At 46.9% G+C, this 19,912-nt stretch overlaps 1 protein-coding gene across 1 annotated transcript in view; it reads right to left on the reverse strand.

Annotated features, from left to right (window-relative positions):
* The window catches only part of Thsd4 (thrombospondin type 1 domain containing 4), a 571,613-nt gene that overhangs the window by 477,749 nt on the left and 73,952 nt on the right, over positions 1-19,912 (reverse strand). The window contains exon 4 of the mRNA XM_026789951.1: positions 1,562-1,923. Within this exon, the coding sequence (XP_026645752.1) occupies positions 1,562-1,923 (362 nt within the window). The remainder of the gene's footprint in view (positions 1-1,561; positions 1,924-19,912) is intronic.

Here is a 19,912-nt window from a genome sequence, read left to right on the forward strand (position 1 = left end):
TGAGATTCCTCCATCCCTTTGGGTATGTCACTTGATATTGTCATTATCTAGGTCTGTTTAGGAGACCTCACTTTTGAGAAAGTCTCTGTGTTTTGTCCTCTTGTTAACTCCACACAGCCTGTGACTAGTGGTTTCTAGCTCCCCACCTCTTCCCAGCACAGTGGTGCCATCTTGGGACCCAAGTGTCTTAATTAGGATTACGATTGCTATGGTGAAACACCACAACCCAAAGCAACTTGGGAAGGAAAGGGTTTGTTTCACTCACTGCTCCAGATAACGGTCTATCATCAAAAGCAGTGGGTGCACAGCTCAGACAGGACAAGAACCTGGAGGCAGGAGCTGATGCAGACAGAGGCTACGGCGGGGTGCTTCTTAATGGCTTGTTCCTCATGACTTGCTCAGCCTGCTTTCTTGTAGAACCCAGGACCACCAGCCCAGGGGTGGCCCCACTCACAATGGGATGGGCCCTCCTCCATCAATCACTAATTAAGAAAACGCCCTCCAGTCAGATCTTATGGAGGCCTTTTCTCATGTGTGGTTCCTCCTTTCAAGTAACGTTAGCTTGTGTCCAATCAGCACACAGGGTCTCCTCCTCTTTTCACACCTTCACAGATCTCCCTGAGGTGTGACGTCTAATGGCCTCTCAGAATCTCCTCCAGGTGTCCTTCTGTAGAAGTGCTGTGTTTTATTGGTTGATGAATAAAGCTCCTTTGGCCAATGGCTTAGCAGAGTAAAGACAGACAGGAAATTTGAACAGAGATGATAGATAGATAGATAGATAGATAGATAGATAGATAGATAGATAGATAGATAGATAGATAGATAGATTGTGTGTGTGTGTGTGTGTGTGTGTGTGTGTAGGCAGAGTCAAAGAGTTCCATGTAGCTGCCAAAGGAGAAAGATGCTGGAAACTTACCAGTAGGTCACAGCCTCATAGCGATACATAGTTTAATAGAAATGGGTTCATTTAAGATATAAGAGCTAGCTAGACATACACCTGAGTCATTGGCCAAGCAGTGTTGCAATTGATATAGTTTTTGTGTGGTTATTCAGGTCTGGGTGGCTGGGAAACAAACGAGCAGCCTCCATTTACCTCTTCACTTTGAGGAGTAATTTTACAATCAAAGAGCGGGACAGGAGTGGCCTTGGGACTGTAGAGGCTATAAAATCAGTAAAAAGCTATGTGGGGGCTGGGAAAGTGGCTCAGTCAATAAAGTAATTGTACACAAGGAGGAGGACCCACGTTCCACTCCTAAGAACACAGGTAGGGGTGGGGGAGCAAAGCTAGGTGTACCTGGGGAGAAGAAGGCCAATGGAATCCTGAAGGCTCCTGATTGGTCAGCCTAGCCAAAGCACAAGTTTCTGGTAAGTAAGGGACTTTTTGTAGACTTGGTCTGAGGAATCACACCAGATGCTGTGCTATGGTCTCCACCGGCCCCCACAGGCACATTTTTGCACAGAAGTGGCTGTGGTAAGAATTCCTCTCATTCTGCACAATCAGTGTAGAGGCTCCCCTGTTGTCAAGGCAGGGATAGACACAGGGACCATGGTGTGCACATACCTTCTCTCTGAGGATTCTCGGCCCCGGGCCTGTGGGTGGCGGCTGCCTCGCACCACTGTGGGGCCTGGGAGGCTGGCATCGGGGCCAGGCGGGGCACGTTGCTCCTCACGATTTCGATGCAGTGGTACTGAGGTGCGTACGGCTGACACGACATGGCCAGTGAAGGACAGCGTAGGGCCACCAGGTCGCGAACCTCCACGACTGCGATAGGAGCTGGGCAAGCAGGGCCGCGTCTGCTCCATCACACCACCACTGCAGCTGCGTGAACAGGCAGACCAGGGGCCCCAAGAGCCCCAAACTCCTGGAGAGCCACCACCACTGTCCTCTGGGGTTCCCTCTGCCACGGCCATCCGTTGTGGGACCTGCAGAGACAGAGGATGTTTAGGGACCTGAAACCTGAGACGCTTGAGACAGGGTTAGTTTCTCTCCTGGTTCCATGCAGACACAGGGAACAATTAAGATTCAAAACAGAATGCATATAATTCAGCCTGGGTCACAATCAATACGAACTCAGTCCTAAGAGACAACTAAAGTGCCCGGGAGCCAGGAGAGTCACAGTGCAGGCTGGCTTTGAGCACTGTGATGACTAATCTTTACTATCAACTTGACTGGATTTAGAATCACCATGGACACACACTTCTGGGTTTATCTGTGAGAGTTTCTCTAGATTAAGATACAGTAGGAAGACCCACCCTGTGCAAGGATGGCACTATGCCATAGTCTGGGGTTGCTGACAAAACCCAGAAAGCAGGTCTGGTAGCAGTATTGATCCTGCTCTGCTTTCTGACTACACCCATGATACAGCCAATTTCCTCCTCTCCACCATGATAGGCTGCACTCTCAAATCATGAGCCAAAGAAACCTTTCATGAAGTTGCTTTTATGGGCGATTTGTCCCAGCCATGAGGGGGATAGCTAATATGTGAGCTGCGGTCTCATAGAGCAGGTATGGAGTCTTCAGGCGTCCCGCTCCTCAACCTCCAGCCAGATGCCTCCCTCTGAACCAGAAGACCTGGACTCCCTTTAGCTGCAGGGAAATTGCCCCATCTCCCTGCAGAAAAATGGCTGGAACAGTTTGGAGGCTGTGCCCCAGAGCCAGGCTGCCAGGACACATGCACACATGCACACACACACACACGTGCAAGCACACATACACACGCACACGCACATGCACAAGCACACACACACACACCTGCCACCTCCTCCTAAGCATGACTAGGAAGTTTCCGAGCCTCCGACGCCAGTACATTTGGCAAGAGAATGGTCCCAGTGCCTTCTAGGCCGTAAGGAGGTTGTTTGTGCACAGGGAAGTTTGGCATTAAGAACTTGTTAGCAAGCAGTCATGACCATTTTCCTGCTCCCATACACACCAGAAGTGGGAAACATCGCAGCGTGCAAGCCAGAGCAATTCCACCCTTTGTTGAGCTGGTCTTTCCAGAGACCGGCCATGCTAGGCGCCGAGCTAAAAGTCGCTCCAGAGAGGTTCCTCTGTTATGCAGACATGAACTGAAGTTCCAAGAAAAACTGCTGCACACGTGTTAAAGGTTCTGCAAGGCTGACAGACGGACTTGAACTTCTGTGATTATGGAGAGCTGGAATGTTGCAATGCCAGGCCCCAAATTACCTTGGGTTCTCTATTAGTCCCCTTAATAGACATTCTTGCTCGCCTTTGGATTTGACCTCACATCCTTGGGGCAAATCCTTTTTAGCTTCCACCTTAGGCTTATAGCAGAGACGTGGCTGTAACCCACCTAACTGATGTTCCCACCAATGCATTTTAAATTTACCTTGTTTTTCCCCCTGTTACTATAAAAAAAAAAAAAGACATATGTTTGAACATGGTGTTTGGGATAACCTGAATCTGTTTTTCTGGACCACGGCCACTTACATTAGCCTCCAGAATAAACTCTCTTTTTTCCACTGAAGAGACAGCTATGTTTTCCCCTCAACACAGACACATTCTGAGCACCAGCTGTATGCCTGGCTCAGAATCAGGCAGTCTCCCCCTTCATTCCCTGCTGCTGTGATAAAACACCTGACCGGAAGCAATTTAGGGGAGAATAGGCTTGTTTTAGGTCAAACTCCAGGGGCATTATTACAGGGATTATATCAGCAGGAATGTAAAGCAGCCAATCACATCACACCGACGTTCAAGAGTGGAGAAAAGTGAATTAATGCAGACACGTGTGCTACCAAGCTCATTTCCCCTATTCTTATACAGCCCGAGGGCCCAAACTCAGGTATAGCGTCCTCCACAGTGGGCTAGATCATCCCATTTCAGCTAATGTAATCAAGAAAACCCTCCTTGGGGTCAAGGACATCATGAGAAAGCTCACACAATCAACTAACCGGGCCTCCTAGGGGCTTGCAGAGACTGAACCGACAACCAGGGAGCCCGCATGTAGGCACTCGATATATGTTACAGGTGTGTAGCTTGGTCCTCTTGTGGAACTCCTAATATCACGGACAGGGGCTGTCTCCAACTCTTTTACTGGCTTCTTGGACCCTACTTATACTTGCCCAGCCTTAATACATAGGGAGGTGCTTAGTCTTACTGTAAGTTGATATGCTGTGTTTTGTTGATACTCATAAGAGACCTGCCCTTTTCTGGGTAGAGATGGAAGAGGAGGAGATTGTGGTATAGGAGGGAGGGAATGGGGGGAGCGGGACTAGGAAGGCAGGATAAGAGAGGAGGCTGCCTCCAGGATGTAAAATCAATAGATGAATTTGAAAAACCCTCCTTGGACATGCCCACAGGTCAAGCTGATCCTCACAACTCTTCACTGAGACTTTTCCCCAGAAGATCTCAGAATGTATCCAGCTAGCGAGCTAACCACATCAGGCCCTGACGACAGAGAGGAAAGCACCCAGGTCCATACGAGTGGCCTAACCACAGCAGGATATGCTGTCAGTCAATACATGATGAGAAAGCTCCTAGGACGGACTGGCTGCCTTGGCTGGACGGAGGGAGTGGGAGGCTTGAGAAGGCAGGGAAACAAGGGTGTCCCAGCAGAGCTGCGACTCATAAGCATCTACTGAACTCTAATTGTTTGTACAACCTGAGTCTGTTTTTAAATTTTGTTTTACTTATTTAGGTCTGAGTGCTGTGCATGTATGCCTGCAGGTTAGAAGAGGGCACCAGCTCTCATTACAGATGGTTGTGAGCCACCATGTGGTTGCTGGGAATTGAACTCAGGACCTCTGGAAGAGCAGCCAGTACTCTTAACTGCTGAGCCATCTCTCCAGTCCCCACAGTAAGAGTCTTGTGTCTATCCACAAATCTCCTTTTGTGGAAGGGAAACGGAGGTTCAGAAACACCGTGTGGCTAGTCCCCAGTCACTGTACTAGATTCAGACATAACCAGGCCTCAGAACATACAAGTTCTGGCACTTGCTCTCCTCCCAGCAGACATGCCCTTCCAAAGCATCTTCCTCAAACATCTTTCCTATCCTTGGAGCAAATCTAGGGCCTTCTACAGAACATGGATTCTTTTCAACAAGCCATGGACTTATCTATGCAGTGTGCCAAGATGCCTACAGATGGCCTTCTTTCATTTGTGTTTTGACGGACCTTGGATTTTGCCAGTTCAAAGGTCACCTAAGTGGTGAGGCAGTCTAAGGATTATCTGGAACAAACTTGACAAGGCTGACTCCCAGGATGCCACATGGTGTCAAGTGTGATGTCACCCATGAGTGATGGCACTAAGCCTGCCTCACAAGGTAGCTGTGAGAACTGGTCAAGAACCTGACTAACAATCACGAGGAAGTACTCCAGCTGTCCCCGTGGTCACTGAAATGCAGGGCTTAGCTCTTAAGTGGAGCTCTAGCCTCACGTAATCAGTCACCGTGAAGCTACTGATGTATAATCAGGGCCACTTTCATTTAACAAACTGTGGAGTTTCTCAGACCATCTTTATAGCTCACATTGGCTCCTGAAGGTTCTGGAAGTAACTCGAGCAGGATAGGATAAAAGCAGGAGTCAAGCAGAGGAGCAAGGGGTTTGTCCCCCTGAAGTCATCAGCAGACCTCAGCTGGCATTGACAAACTGATTTAGGGAAGCTACGTCAGGAGAACCAAAGCAAGGGTAGAGGTGATGTGGGGTGATCCAGCTGCAGACAGGGTCAAAGCAAGAATAAGACAGACATGAGAGGAGGCAGGTCTGGGTGATGACTGACAGCTGCTGACTAGAGCTCAGAGTACATGAGCTCAGATCCACCACACCGAGCACCTAGAGAGAAGGGTTTTGTCCTGTTTATAAACACAGAACAAGGCAAAGACATGAGGGCTGGAGTCCAATGAAGCAGAGAAGACACAGCCCTGAAGAAAAGGCAATGTAACCACCTAAGCAAAGAGTGCAGGGATGTGGTCAAAGCCACGGGAACCTGAAACCATCAGATGCTAAAGAAACACAAAAGGGGTCTCCACCTGAGGATTGGGGAAAGCACACATAACTGGTAACATCTGGCTTGGGGAACAGTGAGGGAAGTCACCTCTGCTGTTTTATGCCATCAAATCTGTAGTGATTTGTTCAAACAAACAGAGCTCTGGAGTGGCGGGACAAGGCAGGAAAGGATACCAGTCACTTCTCCCTGTAGGACACATGCACATATAAGTCAGCTCCTTGGCAGGACAGAAGCAAGCTACTACCACCAGGTCATGTTTTTGGAGAAACTGTGGGATGTGCTATGGGGTCAGGCTAATGAGAGGCACAGAGTAGCCTACAATCAGGTACGTCTCCATTCCCCTAGTCTCCTGGGCGTTTCCCCCGTAAGATACCACCACTCTGCTTGTACTGTTGGTGGAAAACAGAAGCAGAAGGAGGGGTAATTCCATGTGTATGGTCTTCCTAGCACAAGGATAGTTAGGGATAAAGGAACAAAGACAGGAAGGTGTTTCTGATGCCCATGGGGATAGACGCTCTCTGTCCCTTCCCAATCTCTCGGTAACAGATAACCACTATGCTTTCTGTAACATTCCATTAGACACGCAGATACACAGGGGACCACTTCCCTCAACTAATCCCACCCTAATTTAGCATCCGGTTGCCAAATTGGGCAAGATCCTGGTGGGAAGGGAACATGAAACCACATTCCATCCTATTCTACTGGCATGAATTCTCAAATTTATAGTGTAATTCTACAGCGAGTGACCTGAAATTCCACAACTCCCCATCGTGAGAGCCCAGCCACACACTCCGGAGCTGGGTTTTAATAGGGTAGGCTACCTTCCATAGTTTATGCTAGCTATACTCAAACTATCACATAACATTACATATATGTTACACATGCATATACAAGAATTGCTATCACATCCATGATATGAAAAGAACAAACTGGAAACAATATGAAGAGTCTAGACACATTCTAAATAAGAGCCCAACTAGATGAAAAGTTCCCTTACTATAATGCAATATAATTTTTCGGTTAGAATGAGGCTAATTTACATTTGTTAAAATAGTTTCTATAGCACGTTAATTGTTGAAACACAAAACAAAAAGTAGGCTAATAGAAGAAATCTGTTCACAGCTATCTCTCTTTAAGCATTAGGTCAAAGCACTAGAAAAACTTTATATTTGAGCAGATCTGATCTACAACGCTGCAATTTCATGTGCAATTTTTTTAACTTAATATGACTTAAGAGTTCTCTGGCTTTGTTAATAAGAGGGCCCAACTGGAAAATCTTTCCATGCCAAGCAGAGTGACAGGAATGAAAAGAGCAGAAACCATTGTGGCTCCAACACCCACCTGCCTAATACTACCAGCTTCATATCACCAGCTGGCTGCCTCAGGGGATCATGGATATCGCAGGCAGCTGCAAGGCCAGACCTATTAGAATATGCTTAGCAATTACAGGAATAACAACCATCAGGGCAACCAAAGGGCTAATTGCTTTAGTTGTATTATCTAACTGAACCCCCAGAACAGCTATCGTCTGTAGTCCGCCCTGGAGAAATCAAACATGTTACAGTGTTAGCAAGCAGATAGCCAGGAAAGGTCCCGTGGCAACTCCAGTCATGTTTGGACTCACCTGAGGGATGGTGTGCGGAGTTGAGCAGAAGCTCACTAAACCTGGAGTGATTACTTTTAAATGACCTCGTCCCCTGAGACTGGTGGCTCCTAAGGAAAATTTTGATAAAAATACTCAAATGATCAGAAAAGGAAAGCAGGAGCAAGCACGCAGCACACACCATCTCCCACCAAGGAAAGGAGCAGCACACGGGCCCAGGGGCAGCCATGGGTACTGCTGTCCACAGGAACGGCGTCAGCATCTCTGGAAAAGGCACGAGCCCCCTCTGGAAGACCAGGGGAAAACCAGAGGGTGGCAACAGGAAGGGCAAAGGGGAGGGATGACAAACACCTCCTCATATGCTGAAACTGAGCAGCACAGCCGAGAGCCTGATTTTTACGGGATGTATTTCTGCAGCTCCCATTCCCACTTCACATCAGCCATCCAACAATAGCGGGGTCCAGTGGCGGAAGCTTTGAAAATGGCTGACCTTTAATGCCACTTCATCAGGGTTGTTGGGTGACTAAGTAGGATGTCTAACACTTCCACCTAGCAGGGACAGGTAGCATGTTCCTATGTCCCTTTAGTGGGAAGACAGATGCATGAGTCCAAAGTCTTACAATGCTTCAGAAGCAGACCCAACCATAGATCAAAGCGGCACCCTCTCCACTCCACTGGGGTTTTCAAGGACGTGAACAGGAAGGGTAGGATAACAGTTAAAGAATGGACACATTCAAAGTGCACACCATATGGAGACCCTTCTCTGGAGAATATGTTGTGTCTCCCGTGGGGTGAGGGCTGGAGTCTAGGGAAAGATATATCAGACAAGATCCTACGGGACTTTGGGGGTTCTCTTCCTCTTAAAAACCATGAGGTCACATTACAGGAGCTCTCCCTGTCTACCTCTGTACCTGCCCCCCCCCCTCCGTGTCTTAGTTAGGGTTTCTATCGCTGTGAAGAAACATCATGACCCAAAGGCAAGTCGGGGAGGAAAGGGTTTTTTAATTAGGCTTGCCTTCAGTATTGCTGTTCATCACTGAAGGAAGTCAGCACAGAAACTCAAATAGTGCAGGATCCTAGAGGCAGGTGCTGATGAAGAGGCCATGGAGGATGCTGCTTACTGGCTTGATCCTCATGCCTTGCTCAGCCTGCTTTCTTATAGAACCCAGGACCAGCAGCCAGGGAGATACCACACACCATGGGCTGGACCTTCCCCCATTGATTACTAATTGAGAAAATGTCTTAAAGCTGGATCTCAAGGAGGAATTTTCTCAGTTGAGGCTCCTTCCTTTGATGACTCTAGCTTGTGTCAAGTTGGCACACAAGACCACTCAATTCAGTGTGTGTGTATGTGTGTGTGTGTGTGTACACACGCATGGGTATGGATGCACATATAGAGGGCCAAAGGTCAACCTCAACCTTGGTGTTGTTCCTCACGCTATCATCCACTTTGTTTCCTTGTTTTTTGGGGATAGGATCTCTCACTGGTCTAGAATCCCCCAATTTGGCTAGGATGTGCTGGCTAGTAAGCCCAGGGATCAATCTATTTCTGCCACCTTAGCACTGGGATAACTAAGACACTCCACCATGCCTGGCTCTTTTTCTGTGCTTTTGGGGATAGAACTCGGGTCCTTGTGCGTACAAGGCAAGCACTTCAGTGACTGAGCCATCTCCCCAGCACTATGGAACCTCTCTGAATACTCATGAAAGACCAGAGCATGGGGGTGGAGGGAAGGGGTGTCATTCAAAGACATAAGAAAAGTAGTTAATCATGTCCCGATTTAACACAACAGTGGATCTGTGATAATACCAGAGGAAATGGAAACTCCTCAAGTATTCTGGGTTGGGAGCTGAACTAATACTACCTGAACTAACACTACATTTGGAAGGTTGTTTCATGCCAGTCAGAGACGTGTATAAATCTACATGCATGGGAAGACATGTGGATGTGAACCTGGTAGCCCTTTCCTTTTGGCCTTTTAGGAAATCTGTCTCCGTGTTGCATAAAAGGCATTGGGAATGTATCCGGGGACCAGCTAGCTGAAGCCAAGGCAGATAGAGTAGATCAACTGGAATTGGTATCTCCTGACAAGTGACCAAGAGACCAATAGCTTTGGGTCCTCTGCTCTAGTATCTGCTCCCCTGGTCATCCATGCTCTGAGACCATTCTTGTGGTGGTGGTGTTACTCTCAATGGTACCCACACCCACATCCTACCTACATCCTAGACTCATCCCAGTCTGGCCTCCCTGGCATTTGCTATTTCTGTGGCTTGCAGAAAAGAACTCTAGATAGAATTTAATGATGGCACATAAAATGTGGTAACCAACATGATGTAAAGTGAATCAGGTCTGCCTCTGGCACAGGACTTGGAGGAGAAAAAGCAGCTCTTGGGGACTGCCAAAAGAGTCATGGTTGGTCTGGCCACTGTGCCAATTTGTTTCTGTGAACTTCACACAAACCTAGACATATCTAGGAAGAAGAAATCTTAATGAGGAACTGCCTCCAAGACGGTCCTGTGGCATGTCTGTGAGGGGTATTTTCTTGATGAACGACTCATGTGAAAAGGACCATCCCACTATGGGTGGTGCCAACCCTGGTTATGTGGTCCTGGGTGTTATATATTTTAACAACACAAACATCAACAGAGCAGGTTGAACAAGGCATAGGGTAGCAAGCCAATCAGCAATATTCCTCTCATTTTCTGCTTCATTCAGTTCCTGCCTTAAGCTCCAGTCCCTCAGTGATGAACTGTGATTCAGAAGTATGAAACAAACACTTCTTTCCCCCTACACCACAGTTGTTAGTGTTTTATCCCAGCATCAGAGAAGCAAACTAAGCCAAAATGGAGGCTCAACTTAGGAAAAGGCACTTGCCACTGAGTCTAACAACCCCTGTTCGATCCCTAAAACCCACAAAATGGAAGCAGAAAACCAATTCCTGTTGTTCTCTATCCTCCACGCATGTGCTGTGACATGTACACACACACACACACACACACACACACACACACACAGAGTGGTTGGTCTGTATTTGTCAGAAGTGGCAGCGAGAAAGAAGAAGCCCGGGCTGAGGAATCTATAGACAGTGGTTGTGGTTAGGCTGGAGTGAGGAGGGAACCAAGCCAGGACACACACTGAGGCTGAGTGGACCAGAGACTACAGGGATAGACAATAGGTAGGCTTGGAGAATAGGAAACACTGGCTCCACCTCGGCCAGTTTATTTCATCATGGCTGCCTCCCCCCCATCTTTGTGTTGAGATAGTGCCACTATACAGCCTCACCTTGAACTATATAAACACCATATAGCTGGCCCTGAACACACGAGCCTCCAGAGGGCCAGGTATTGGAATTTTGGACATACACCACCACACCCACATTGTATAAGGGAGAAATTCATAAGGCCAAATAAAAAGATGGCCAAATAAAATTAGGCTTCATGGTTCAACAAAACACCGTAATCATGAGCAATACAATGCAATAAACAGTCTTGTAATATAATATAAAGTAAAAAATGCCAAATACAAACTTGAAATTACACCATGATTATACTAATGTAAAGGTTCTGTACGCCTATGAACAAAGTCTGGAAGGGGACGTGGAAAAATGAAACCAGCTGACCTATTACCAAAGCTGAGTCTGGGAGTTTTCTTGTAATTTCAAAAATTTCAGCCATGGTTACAATACTGCTTGCTCAATAAATAAAAAATAAATAGATTAAAGAGGAAAAGATTCAGAACAGACTGTGTGGGGTGGGAGGAAGAGGCACAGACTAAACCAAGGCGGACGATATACTGCTCACAGAAAGCCCTGGACATTTCCCTCGCCACCAGGAAGCCCCTGACTAGGCATCATTCTGCATGTATTTGGTTTCGGCACTAATTTGAAATCATGTCCCATTTCACTGGTTTCTAATTCTCTTACTAAAATGAAGCCGCCCATCTGTTCTTCATAGAAGAGGAGTCACTCGCGAAAGACTCTTACATTCTAAAGCCTTGTTCTAGAAGAGACATGAAAAGAGGAGGCTTGGGCAGCCACACAACCACATCGGCACCTTAAAGCAAACACTAGGAAAAGACACCTTGGAGCTGGAGACCAGAGAACAGGATTTCAGAAAGCCAAGGGTAAAGGGCAGCGGGATGACCAGCGGGCAGCTTAGCTAAGCCGGGTTTTACCGGGGACCCTGGACAGGGGGCCTGAGAGAAAGAGATGCTCCAGTCCAGCCACGCCCATCAAGGACATTACTTATGGTCTTGTTCATTTGTTGTTTTTGTTTTTAAGTAGATGACTGGATCTCACATCATGATTGCCCATGCTGACACAAGAGGGCTCAAATCTTATTTATCAGCATTTTACTTAATATTAATGCAAAATGAACATAAGATCCTCAAAGAGGGTTATGAAGGTAGAATAGTCCCTTGCCACAGAAGCATAGGGACCTGAGTTTGATCCCCAGTACCCATGTAAAATCCAGGCACAATTATCAACTCACATCTGTAATCTCAGTGCTGGAAAGGCAGAGATAGGAGGATCACTGGAACTTGCGGGTCAGCCAGCCTAACCAAATTGGTCAGTAAGAGACCCTGTCTCAGAATATAAGGTAGCGAATGATTAAGGATGGCATCCAACACCTATCTCTGTTTCCACATGCATGTTCATCACATGTGCACATTACACACATACATAGAGACAGGAGATGGGGAGGAGAGAGGAGAGGAGGAGAGGGGATGGAAAGAGAGAGAAAGAGAAGATAGAGAGAATGTACCTCAAAGATATAGAAGAGTATAGCAAAATCGCTTGGCCTCGACTGGGTGAAAATCTCTCCGGTGGTTAAATTCTGCACGTGAATGCACACTACAAAGACATCTCAGGAGCAGACAGAAGAAATGCATTTACACAAAAAAACCCAAGCGAATGAGAAAGTGAATGGAGGCCAGGAGGAAGGACAGGAGGACAGACAGAGGAAGCTCCAGCTAAAGTATGAACTGTACAGAGGAAACCCTGACATGCTGCCAGTCATGAGGCATCAAGCAGGGGTCAAGTCGGGTGTGTTGAGACCGCTGTTCTGTCTGCTGTGCTCTATTCTCTCTGTGCCCTCCAGTGGAGAATCTTGACAGCTAGAGGCCCATCAACTCCACCACACTCCACCTCCCACACGCTATTGAACATGCTACTCTGAACCAGACATTAGAGAATAATGTCTACCCCTGTTCTTTTGCCTCTAGTCCTGCGCTTGTCTCTCATGGGTGACTCCTCAAGGTGACTTAAAACACAACCCACTTCACAAACTTAAACAAGAACCTCTCAGGGAGGAACCCAGGAAGGTTTTTCTTTAACCATCTCCCTGTCTGGGAGAACCGCTGGCCACTGGCCACACTCAGGCGGGACTCAGAGAGGGAAGATTAAACTGAGCTCACGCTCCAGGCTTTGGATCTCGACTCTTTGTTGCTACTTTCTTCAGCCTCAAATATTCCAGCCACATCATTTTATCACCTTCAAACTTCTTAGTTCTACGTCTGCCACCCCCCCCCCCCCATGAAGCCAGTCCAGTCTACGACACACGACAGGAACACATTTGTGAGACTCCACCTACCTAACATGGCATGTATGCCAGGAAGACACTTTGGAAAATACTCTCTTGGGAAGGAGGTTGAGCCGCCAATGAGCCACAGAAAAATGAAAGATAGAAGGGCAGACTTGGAGGAAGCTATGGGTGGAGATGCTATCTTGTCGACCCAAGGCTGTTCCCACTTACTGTGTGACTTGGGACACGCATGTCTGTGGCTCTGACAGCCATCCCTATTAGTCCAGCAAGCCGACTGCATTTGGCTGGGACAGACATCCCTTCTGCTGCCGCCAGACACTGGCTTTTCCTGGAAGACTGTTTACATCCCTTGCCACTTATTAATCTGCTCCAAATATCCTGAGAGCAGCGGAGACAGTCCCAGCCTACGCCTAGAGCTCCCCTGCCGGCAAATAAGAGGCTCCAAGCAGATATCTTTCGTTCCAAAATTCAAAGGAAGGCCTGGGTGTATTTCTGCAGAACTCAAAGGCAGGGATCATGCAAGCGATGCAATGAGGTAAATATTTGGATGTGATCCCTGTAACAGGAAACACTCCCCGCTTCTGAAACTGACCTGTCTCTTTCATCACCAGCCACATGGGAATTTTCTTCCCTTAGAACTATATCCTAACTCGGAGCATGTGCCTGGGTACAGAGCTCACCCCATGTTGCTGAGCACTGACTGGGAAGCAGAAGCAGATGTCACCACGAAGGGCCTGGGTGTGTTCTCTGGTGTGGTGGTTAGCCCATGTGGCCTGGTGTTCTCCATGGCAGCTGCCTATCTGCCCCAACCAAGACGGTGAACGTGATGAGTGATGCACAAAATAAAGCGTACCGAGGGGCCAATCTGGTGGTGGCAGCCTTTGCGCTGGAGAGATTGTTGGGCAATCTGGCTACTCACCTGGACTGATGCTCAGCTGCTTGCTGCAACGTCGTGAAGATCAGAAAGAGCCTCATAAGAAAGGCCTGCTGTGGGCCTGGGGAGATGGGTGCACTAAGTGCTTCCTGAGCAAGCACAACGCCCAGAGTTCAGAACCCCAACCCCCACCAGCTGAAGGAGTAGGTGCCATAAACCTAGCACCAGAAATGGGGCGGGGGCGGGGAGAGATCCCTAGGGCTCGTTCAGTAGTCTGCCTAGCTGAATCAGTTCATTCCAGTTCAGTGTGAGATTCAATGTTGACGTCTCCTTCATCAGAGAGAGAGAGAGGGAGAGAGAGAGAGAGAGAGAGACAGAGACAGAGACAGAGAGAGAGAGAGACATATGGAAAGCATTTTCCTGGACTTTTTGTCAACATCTGATAAAGAGCTGTTCACAGAGCAAATGCTCAATCAGAAAAGCAAACGGATTGAAACAGAGCCCTTACCTAGATTCCTTGCCTCAGACCCTCCCACCACCACAAGCTCAGAACTCCCATGCCACCGCAGTTTACTCTTGAAACTAAGCCCGATTTGTGTTACTATTTTGTTTAGCAGTGGACCCCTAGGTTCCCATGTTCTAAAAGTTGAAATCCAAATTAAAGGATATTCTACTCCTTTTCAGATCTTCCCTCACTGGGTAGTGGTAGCGCATACCTTTAATCCCAGCACTCGGGAGGCAGAGGCAGGCGGATCTCTGTGAGTTCGAGGCCAGCCTGGTCTACAAGAGCTAGTTCCAGGACAGGCTCCAAAACCACAGAGAAACCCTGTCTTTAAAAGCAAAACAAAAAAATCTTCCCTCAGCCTTCCTTTCTAGCTCAACTCTATCACTGATTCCAACTCAACACACATGAAGTAGGGCATGCTCCTCTTCTCTGGCCGTCAGTCTGGGTGTGCTCTCAGCTCAAAGGCATTCCCGTCCCCCTTCTGTGAGCAGACATTTTCCATTTATGCCAAATGGCCCCTCTCCCATTTTTCAGAGTCATTATGCACACACATCCTTTTTTAAGCGCTTAGCGCCTGGCACTAATTATCTTCAGAGCAATTATCTTCCCAGCAACACAACAAGCTCCTCGAGGCAGATTATGATTTATTTTATCTTTGTATTCAACACATTCTCTTTAATAAGATCTCAGGTGCAATCTGTCATCTTGTGGGCCCTAGGGAAATGCTGAGTGGATGAATGGATGGGTGGGTGGATGGACTGAATGCTGGCTGGGTGAACAGATGAGGATCTATGGATAGGTGGGTGGGTATAAAAATAGACAGAAAGGACGAATGTTGGGTGTATGGTGTACGTATGATGGAAACTTACCAAGCTTGCCTATCTATAAATGTCAAATACTTCCTTTCTCTGCTCAGTACTTGACTGGGGATGCCTCTACTGTTCCCCTTGCCCCCCTCTGCCTAAATAGTGGAAACTCACAATCCAAACGACAGTTCTGCTTTCCAAAGGAAGTCCCTCAGGATCTGACCCCCAGCTATGCTTGATAAACCAAACTTTCTCTTTCTCTCCCCTTGACTCTGGGACACCACATTCTCTTGGTTCTTCTCCTAAACTTCTGGCTACCTTTTCATTGGCTTCTCTTCATTCTCTGCCCCCCACCAAGAGTTAGGGACCCATTCTTGTTCATCTACTCACCCCATCCAAATTGGCAGGAAATGCTGTCGTAATAGCAATGACCTTTTTTGGTGATGTCTTCCGGGTGAACACATAGTCCCAACCGACTTCCCTCCTCCAGCTGGACACAGATCCCAGCCCATCCTATTCAGAAATATTGCTAGACTCCATCTCTCCCCATCCTCTTGGTCCGTAGCTTAGTCAGCTCCCACTTCCACTTGCATGTACCTGCCCTGCAGCCGTCCCGTAACTCCATCTCTACTGTGAGAATTATTTCTGCAAGCCACAGCCTCCAGATCCCTGTGGGCTGGCCTCTCTGAGCATTTCCTGCAACTGGAACCAAATCCAACTACCCAGAGCCCATACTCCTTGGCCTCCATTTAAGCCTGCAGCCTCCTGGGTCAGCACATCCCTATTCCTAAGAGTTTACTTAACCACAGCAAGCTTAACAGCCAAGTCTCCAGTGCAGAAAGCTTTCTCCCCAAAGCTTACCTCACCTGGCAAATGCCTGCTCATCTTTAAGACTTACCAAACTCTGAGTTTCACACCCTCCTTGCGGACCACCCTAACCCCTCAGGGGAGGACAGCTGCTCTCTCCTTTAGGTACCCACCGTTGTGAGCATACATCACTGTAGTCTACTGTAATTTCTATTTTTGTGCACCAAAGCTCAGGTTGTTGGCCAAATCCAGCTACCAATCTCTCAGATGTATTGCTCTGACACAACTATAACCAAGTCTGCGATGGAATAAACACAGATCTAAAAACAAATAGAAATAAACAATATTAAGCAATTTGTGTGTGTGTTTTGTATGTGTGTGCAATGCAGAGGTCAGAGGTTAACTCTGGGTGACAGCCTTTATGTGCCTCTACCTTCTTTGAGAAAGAGTCTCTCACTGGCCTAGAACTTTGACATACAGGCCAGGGTAGGGGGCTCACAGGATTCCAGAGACCCACCTGGCTCTATCTCCCATCCTATCATCCATCACTGGGAACATATGCATGTACCACCATAATTCATGCTTGCAAAGCATGAAGATATTTATCCACTGAGCTATCTCCCCAGCTCCAATATATTAATGTAGCAGATAGATGAGCCTACAAAGATACAATTGGATAAAACCACAGGATGCACTTAGATCACTGAGTTTGAGCATGATGGACCATCATTTAATTCTTTTTTCTTTTTCAAAAAGAGCACATCTTAAAGCACTAGCCCATTACTTTGGAGGATGATCGATAAGGTTAATCAAAGTCTACACGATGCTCAGTGGAGAAGCATCAATACTACTCCCACCATATGCACTGCTGGCGAGTGACAGCAGAAAGATACGGCTGGGGCAAAACAGCTGCCAGGGCAACAATTCGTGTCCTCTGCAGGGCGAGATCCGTAGGGGCTGTGAGGCATACACAACTTTAAACTCTTTCTCGCTGAAATGAAGACATTCTGGATTATTCGAAGATGACTGCATCTTCAAGCCATCATCAAAGTGAAAATGCTAAACTTAAAAACACTCAGCAGCCATTCCTGAAAGAAATATGATAACTTGGGGTTATCAAAGCATTTTCTAACTCTATTATTTCCAAAATTCAGTTAACTGCTGTGAGAGACTCTTCTGATCACATCTAACAAAACATTAAATCTGTTTTCCTGTGGTTCAATGATGGTTCTGTGATTATTTTACTCACTTATATTTTTATTATATTTGTTTGTCTTGTGTAGGGAGGTGTGGCTGCACACACACAAGGGTGTGTGTGGAAATCAATCAGAAGACAACTTGTGGGAGTTTGTTCTCTTCTTCAACCACACAAGTCCAGGGGATTGAACCCAGGTAGTGAAGTTTAGGGACCAGCACCTTTACCCACAGAGCCATCTAGCTGGCCACACTACTTTGGTTCTTGAAGAAAGAGAGGTAACTGATGCTTGTTAAACTTCTACCATGTGGCAAATATTTATTAACTCCACTTAGTCCTCAGCGTTGCCCCTTTTTATCATTGGGATATTAATCTAAATGTCAGCCCCCATAAGGGTTCCTAGAGCAGTGAGTGCCAAACTAGCCAATAGTGAGTACATGTAAGGGAACACACAGACAACCACACACATACACAATAACACACACACACACATGCCCATCACACGCATACATACTCACATGCACAAAACGCACATACAATCACCCATATAAACAGTCTCCCATAGACACACACACAAATAGAGTCACAAACACACATACACTCATACACAATACTCTCACACACATACACAATAACACACATACACAATCACACACACATGCCCATCACACGCATACATACTCACATACACAAAACACATATACAGTCACTCACATAAACAGTCTCCCATAGACACACACACACAAATAGTCACAAACACATACATTCATATACACAACTATACACATGCTCTCACACACATACGGTTACACAGTCACAAATGTTCAATCACATAAAATCACACACAGAGTCACATATGCGCACAATCACACCCACAGTCACACACATAAGCAGAGTCTCACTCCCAAAGTCACACACTAGAGTCATACATATAATCACACATACACAAAATCACACTACTGTGTTTCTTTCCTCTCCTAATGTTTCGTACAGCCAGAAAGAAGCTGCTGGGATCCACCAATGTCAGGCTGCTAGGAGATAGTTTAGCCATAATTCAAACTCCAATCTACCAGCTCCTACAGCCAAGAGCTGCCCACGGCCTGGAATGCTCAAACTCAGATTGTATTGGTGTGCCAAAGGGCCTAGATATCCCAGCAGAAAGCACATAGCATCTTCCTAAACTCTGAATTTCAACAAGATTTTTTTTGTCCCTAAACATTCAGAAAAGGGTTGACTATTTCCTCAGTGTTAATTACTTCTAATGTCAATCTAAGTAATAAAATTGTTTGACAATTTAAAATTATATTTTGAGACAGGATGCCACATGCTGATGATTGTCCAAATAGACCCCACAGGCCATGTGTGTGCACACATGCAAATGTGTCCCCATGCCACGGGCAGTGGGATGGAAGCCTTTGAAAAGCGCCTCGCTATCCTGGCCACTGCCCCAAGTGCTGATATTGAGATGAGCGAGCAAAGAGAGACGTAACCAAACAGATGACCTCCCTCGACAGGATCAGGGCCATAAAGAAGGCTTTATAAGCAGAAAGATAACAGGCTGTTAATAAGGGTATCACTTGTAGGGCCTATTTAGCTCAGTGGTCCATTACCTGCTAAGTACACACAAACCCCTGGGTTTGATCACCAGTACCACACTGGCTAGAGTGGTTGATAGGCATCTCCTCAGGGCAGCGCAACACAGGGCAGATTTATCTTTCTGGGATGGCTTAGGTATGGTCTTGCCTAAAAGAGAAACTCCCTGGAAAGTATTTCCATCTCAAGCATTCTATGCAGCCAAACTGGGAGCTCCCACCACTGCTTCTGGAATGAGCAAAGGAGCCGCTCTTAACATTTTCTGGCTGGATCTGAGACTGCTGGCTCCAGATATCTGTGGAAAAGGTGGCCCTGCCCACATTGCTTGCCGAGGTACAAGCCCACCCTCTAGCCACGCTGCTGACACCAAGGAAGAACTCTTAGCCGTCTGCTGGATGACATGGGTCATGTGTGCAGCAGAAGTGAGTCCTGAACTCCCCACAGAACACAGGCTTACCCAAACTTTTCAAGTCTCTCTGGCTCTGAACCAAGAATCCTGCTTGGAGCCAACCACTCACAGCCCATTAAAAACCCCATGCAAATGCAAACGTTAGACAGGGAGAAACTAGAACCACGTCGTGGGACGGAGCAAGTCATTGTTGAAACTAGACTAGGGGCTGGAGTCCCTGAAGAGGAAGCATCACTGTGTTAGAAACCACAGCTATTTCCAAAGCGCACAGTCAATGCCATGGGAGACCAAAGGTGCCCTTGGAGGCAGTAAGCAGGCAACTGGTTCTGCTGTGTGCCAGACAGCTCCGTCTGGAAAAGTGGGAGATACTTTAGGATTTCGAGCTGCTTGGAGTCCGAGATTCAGTGTGTTTAATGGAAAGTAGTCTAGTCTACATTGCTGGAGAAGCCAAAGACCCTAAAGGAGACTCTACTATGGCCATTCTTCTAAACCAATTTAATTTCTAACTTTATTCTAAATCTTATCTGTATAGCCACAGATAAATGTAGCTTTCACTCCTCATCAAAGAAGCTTTTTTTTTTTTAATGAATATATGGAGACTATCACAGAGATGC

The sequence above is a fragment of the Microtus ochrogaster genome, unplaced genomic scaffold (assembly GCF_000317375.1).
Source record: "Microtus ochrogaster isolate Prairie Vole_2 unplaced genomic scaffold, MicOch1.0 UNK33, whole genome shotgun sequence".
Taxonomy (NCBI): Eukaryota; Metazoa; Chordata; class Mammalia; order Rodentia; family Cricetidae; genus Microtus; species Microtus ochrogaster.